The sequence below is a fragment of the Otolemur garnettii genome, unplaced genomic scaffold, assembly GCF_000181295.1.
Source record: "Otolemur garnettii isolate 467f Iridium unplaced genomic scaffold, OtoGar3 scaffold00047, whole genome shotgun sequence".
Lineage (NCBI taxonomy): Eukaryota > Metazoa > Chordata > Mammalia > Primates > Galagidae > Otolemur > Otolemur garnettii.
The window spans coordinates 7,546,408-7,552,384 of NW_003852442.1; the positions used below are offsets into that span (position 1 = coordinate 7,546,408).

The 5,977-nt window shown below is 40.0% G+C and overlaps 1 protein-coding gene across 6 annotated transcripts in view; it reads right to left on the bottom strand.

Annotated features, from left to right (window-relative positions):
• CNTNAP4 (contactin associated protein like 4) overlaps positions 1 to 5,977 on the bottom strand; it is a 237,181-nt gene that overhangs the window by 26,770 nt on the left and 204,434 nt on the right. For all 6 annotated transcript variants that reach the window (XM_012806123.2, XM_023514116.1, XM_012806122.1 and 3 more), the window contains 2 exons: positions 5,339 to 5,509; positions 4,106 to 4,324 (listed from right to left, as the gene is read on the bottom strand). In XM_012806123.2, the coding sequence (XP_012661577.1) occupies positions 4,106 to 4,324; positions 5,339 to 5,509 (390 nt within the window). The remainder of the gene's footprint in view (positions 1 to 4,105; positions 4,325 to 5,338; positions 5,510 to 5,977) is intronic.

The following is a 5,977-nucleotide window of genomic DNA, read 5'->3' on the forward strand; positions in this document are numbered from 1 at the left end:
CAGTTACCATTCAATAAAAAAAAAAAAAAAAAAAAAAATCTATCAATTTAACAAATACCCTCAATATATCATTTTATCCACTATAGTCCTGTGCATTGTATCCATAAACTTGTTCCAACATCATCATTATTAAAACTATCATTAATTTCTAGATTTAAAACCTTTTTATTGGTGGCTCCTGTAGCTCAGTGGGTAGGGCTTTGGCCACATATGCTGAGCCTGGTGGGTTTGAACCCAGCCCGGGCCAGCTAAAACAACGCAACAACTGCAACAACAACAAAAAAGAGCCAGGCATTGTGACAGAGGCCTATAGTTCCAGCTACTTGGGAGGCTGAGGCAAGAGAATCGCTTAAGCCCAAGAGTTTGATGTTGCTGTGAGCTGTGATGCCACAGCACTCTACTCAAGCAATAGCTTGTGACTCTGTCTCAAAAACAAAACATTTTTATTAGAAGGATAAAGTCACGCTACAGACCACATACTGCCTTTTCACTATCACACTTACTTCATTCACTTGTCCTGATATTCACATACAAATGATAGTTGCCATAGATACTTGAAAACGCTAATTAGCTACAATTATTTTTAAGATGGATGAAGAAACTACAAATTAAACTCCCAAACTTGCAAATAAAGGAACTTAAATTGCCCTTTAAAAGTTTAACCAGCAAATCAATTATATTGGATTCAAGTAGAGATTCCCAGTAACCCATGGAGTCACCAGCTCTGAATGCAGGTAAGACTCAACTCTAACAGGCCTGAGGATATCAGTGTGTCAGCAAACAGTTTCACAGAGAAAGGTCTTTCTGAATATGCATGTGCTAGAAATAAACCCACGAACAAAGAGGCCTCATCTCCCTGTAGGAGCGCGATTACAGGGCAGCGGGGACCTCACTGCAGGAGGGGAAGGTGGTGGGATTTTCTCTGCACTATGAAAAAGAACCTTTCTGCATCCTGGCAAGAATATGTGTATGTAATCAGGGTCGTGGGGCCAGGAAACCTCTTTAATCACTGCTATACATTAGGACAAATAAAGAAAAGCAGAGAAGCTAACTTCAGGTCAAATAAAAGCTGGGAGCTGAGGTAAGGAACCCGGAGGCCTGCCCGGAAACATCCGTGCCCGAGCGTGTTATCACGGTCAAGCGGGAAAGCGCTAGATAAAAGCTAGGAGCTGAGGTGAGGAACCCGGAGGCCTGCCAGGAAACATCCGTGCCCGAGCGTGTTATCACGGTCAAGCGGGAAAGCACTAGCAGCAATAACCCATTAGTCAGCAAGTTGTGTTTATCTGCATGCAAAGTACGTCCCTACTTTTTAGTTTAAAATTTCTCCTCTAGCCTGCACACTGTTATCTTCCACTCACAGCAGTAAGAGAGATCTTGGAAATTTAAACTAAATTACAGTAGGCCACTCCTCTGATCTCTTAGAATCAAGTGCACATTCCTCACCACGCCCTTACAGGACCCAGTCCGTAGCCGACCTTGCTTCCCATCATGCTCTCCCTAACACGGATCCTCTCTCCAGCCACCTCAGGTTTCTCCCTGTTCCTTGAATACCTAAAGCTCATTCCCACCACTCTGAGCGTGATCCCTCCATCTGGAATTCCCTTCCTCCACATGTGCAAAGGGTTCCCTCTCATGTCTCACTGTCTCATCCGGCCTCTGGTCAAATGACCACACTACCTGAAATAGAAGTGTCCAACCCCCACCTCTGCCTGACTTGTTATCTGCTTTTTACTTTATAGCATTTATCACTGTCTGGAAATTCATGTATGCATATAGGTGTCTGTATACATGGACAGGTGTGCACACGTGTGTGTGGATATACACGTTTCATTAGGTATATAGAGTTTAGTTTCTTTTTTCTTATTGGCTGTGTCTTGTCTTGTTCACTGAGATGTACTCTCAGGAAGACAGAGAACTTTTAGGTCTTAGTAAGTGCTTCATTGAATTAGGTCTAATTAGTACTGATTTCTTACTAGTTTTTCACCCACTGTGCTCTAATTCAGTGTACCTTTTTAATTATCATTTTTCTTTCATTGAGTCTTCCTGCAGGGGAAAAAATATCTTCATTTACAAGTAGAAAAAACCTGATTTGTTGGATAGTAATGTTGCAAATTGATAAATTAATATTTTGTTTTGTAAGCGCTGTTCTATTAATTTGATTAAGCCTCTTTCCTAAGAACATAGCCCCCTCTGTGGTAGAGGCAAAGACAAGAACAATCCACTGTGTGGTTTTCTGACAGCCCGTGCAGGTCTTTCTCACGAGTCTTTGTCTGAGTGTTGTGGCATTAACCGTGCCAGTTTACTCACAGTTCCCTGTGAGCAGGAAGGAGAGAATTGTACAAACAGATTTTCATGTATTAACAGTAGATGTGACCCTTTTTTCCAGAGATCTTCTTTCTACCTTTTCTTTTTAAGTTTCATCGACTTTAACTTAAATACAATCAAGGATTCCATTTTTAAAACATTGAAGTAACATGGAAGATCCCTAAATCTCGACACATATAATGATGTCAAAGGCCGAAACAACTGCCTCAGTAAAAGTGAAACCTCTTAGATCCTCATTAAAATTCCCTCACATGATAGATGCCGAAAGATCCTAGTCTGCTTTACAGCAGTTTCTGATGTACTTTGTTATAACTCCTTGAAATCAAATTAAGGCCAGGATTCCTATCAGGCACAAGGTACAGAGACTCCATCTCTGTGAAGCTGAAATGCATATCAAGAATGAAAGGGCATCCATAGGCAAACTGCAGCATATTTCACTGGAAACTTCCAGGCCTATTTCAGCCTCTCCGTTTCTAAGAATAGTAAGGCTATTCCCAAGCTACTGACAGGTTTTAAATTGCCATACCTTTTGTTGTGGCCACCTCTCATTTTTTTGTAATTCAAGAAATAGTTTTGTCAATTTCCTGATGGAGCTTCTAGCATGTTATTAAAAGAAATGTTATGTGCGTCTTCTCGTACATTCTTCATTATTTTGGTTCCCTTAAATAAGGCAGCCGAGTGGCCCCAGATCATGAATAGACTGTCTGTTATGATGCCTTCCTCAGAGAGCCTGTTCGTTATTTATTGAGCGAAAGAATAAATGACAAAAATAACAAGTACATAAATTTATTATAAATCCTAAATATATCTTCCTCAAATATGTCACAAAGAAGCACGATTCTCTGCAGTGAGAGACGGCTAATCACAGGAGACTGGTGAACAACAGAGGGGACAACGGGGAGCTGATAAATCTTGTCCAAAAATATAACTCTTGAAAACGCCTGAAATATAAGTTCTAGTGATTTACTTATTCTGCTTTATGGTGTTGTTATGTCCTTATTTACATTAAAATACATGAGAAGTGATCAAGCCAGGGATAACTCTTTGAACTTCGTGGTTCACAAATTCTGTAAATGAGGGAAGATGCAAAGTAAAACAAGCACATCTGGAAGGTTCCGGCGTCGGGCACAAGTGCCAAATGACAGGAAGAGCAGGCACAGGGAAACCTGCAGCTGGGGAGCAGAGGACACGAGAAACACGGGCAGAACAGAGGGCGCGTCAGAGAAGCTGATGGAACTGGACAAACTATTGCTTCTATTCATTCTACACAGTGCTTTTTTCCCCCTGCCCTTGACCTGTTTTTGATGTGGGCTCATGGGGACTAGTCAACTGATTGGCATCAGCTGGAATTAGAAGGCAGGTTCCTCAATGATTCTGAGAACAGGGGTAACCACTTCCAACCTCATATATGAGCATCAATGTAATAAACTGGACCCACTTAATCTGTAATGTTAAGAATGCGAGCCTGCAGGAGCTAGGAATTAGTCAAAGGCAAACTTGAATGTCATTTAAGAGGTAGATTTCTGAAGGCAAGTCAAGCCCTCAACCACGAGTCTCTCACCGGGAAGCAGGGACACCAACCACCTCCCAGGTCGGTTACGAGGAACAATCTGACACCTGCACAGTCGGGAACACGGGTTCTCACGGCATGGTGGCTTGTCATTGCTATTGGTGTCATCGTTATTATCATCATTTTTACTGTCACTGTTATTTTATTTCGGCCCATATCTGCACTGACATCACACTGTGAAACGACCAATTGCCTGAAAGAAGGACTTACCCACAAAGAGCTGGCTGTTGAGCTGTAGGAGCACATGGCCGTCGGCTGGGGCAGGCTGAGTCTTCGGTGGCAGCTGATCCACCTGCAGGGATGCTTCCTTCACGTTCCTTTCGACTCTCACGTGGTGCCACTGATTGTCATTGAAGTGAGTGGGCGACTGGACTGAGATTTCAAAAGGCCCATTCCCCACATCAAATGAAAAAGTCACTACTGTCGGAGCTGGAGATATCAGACACAAATAGTGCCCAAGTGAGTCCACACAGCAACACGCTGAGTCTCCAATATGCCTAAGAATGCACACTTACCAGATCAGAGATAATGTGTGAATGTTCTAGAAGGAACTAATGATAGCAGTACAGAAATAAGTCTTTTGATGTGGGATGAAACTAAATACCTTCGCATTTTGGAGGGAAAACAACAGATTTTAAGAAATTCATCCTCTGAGTAAATGTTCATACTGTTAAAGAGTAAGCCACTTATCCAAGGCAAGAAAATTAAATAGCATCTGATATTTTATGTAAAGACAATCGTTACAGTGATTCAGATTATATAATTTTAAAGGCATGCAGTATATATTTGGCTATTAAGATATTAATAGCAGTCTATGAGTATACCAAAATGAATGGTTGATTTAAGTAATAATTTTAACTAAGTATTTTTTTTATTCTTTTTCAAAATGTTTAGTTTTCTAAAATTTCAGACTATGAGGGTACCTTAATTATTTGAAATTAAAACTTTTAAAATTGGTTCTAAGGCTGGGCATGGTAGTTTATTCCTGTAATCCCAGCACTTTGGCAGGCCAAGGCTGGTGGATCACCTGAACTCAGGAGTTTGAGACCAGTCTGAGCACGAGAGAGACTCGCATCTCTAGAAATACTGGGCGTTGTGGCAGATGCCTGTAGTCCCAGCTACCTGTGCGGCTGAGGTAAGAGAATAGCTTGAGTATGAGGTTGCTGTGAGCTATGACTCCATGGCACTCTACCAAGGGCGGCAAAGTGAAACTCTGTTCCTAAATAAATCAATATTGGTCCTAGAGAATACCAATACTTTCCCAAATTAGCATATGTTAAAATATATATTTTCTTACAAAAAGTATAAGTTAATATCATAGAATGTTTTCAAAGGGATACAATAAGGAGATTCAGCTGATAAAATAGACATATGATTATTTTAAAAATTAAAGAATTTACTTCTAATAGAAACCCCTAGACTTCCCTGGGAAAGGATACTTACAACGTAGTTCTATCCTTATGAAATCAGTAATCCCCAGGTTCTCTAAAAATACTCCAGATGAAGCAGTTGTCTTAAAAAAGAAAGAGACATCCGCACTAAGTTCTCCATGGAAAGTGGGAAAATGAAGGTACGAAGCCTCAGTATCAAAAGAAGCAGAATTCCAAAATAATTCTGTTTTTAAGAAAAGAAAGAAAAAAATTGGAGAAAGACAAAAACAAATTCATGAAATAAAATTTTATTATTTTTAGCATTTTTATTACTAAAAATGTTGCTCATCTATACAAATCTGCTTTCCCCCCCTATTACCTAGGTAGTATATGAGACATGAGCCTGTAATTAGAGATTTTACAGGGACTGAGAGCCTGGATGCCTTCCTACATAGAAAAAGAATGATCAGAAATGGTCTGAATGTTACCTTCTATGTAAGAAAAATATTCTCAGACTAAATATTGTCAAAGCAATATTATAAAGATTTGTGTAACACTGATTAATACATTTAATTTTTTATAACTTGAAGATTTAGGCACCTACACTGCTTTGAAAAACAAAAACCCTAAAGAAGCTTAGGGTGATTTTTGTTCTACCACACGCACTTCACAGAGCTACACTCTTTTTTTTTTTTTTTTTTGAGACAGAGCC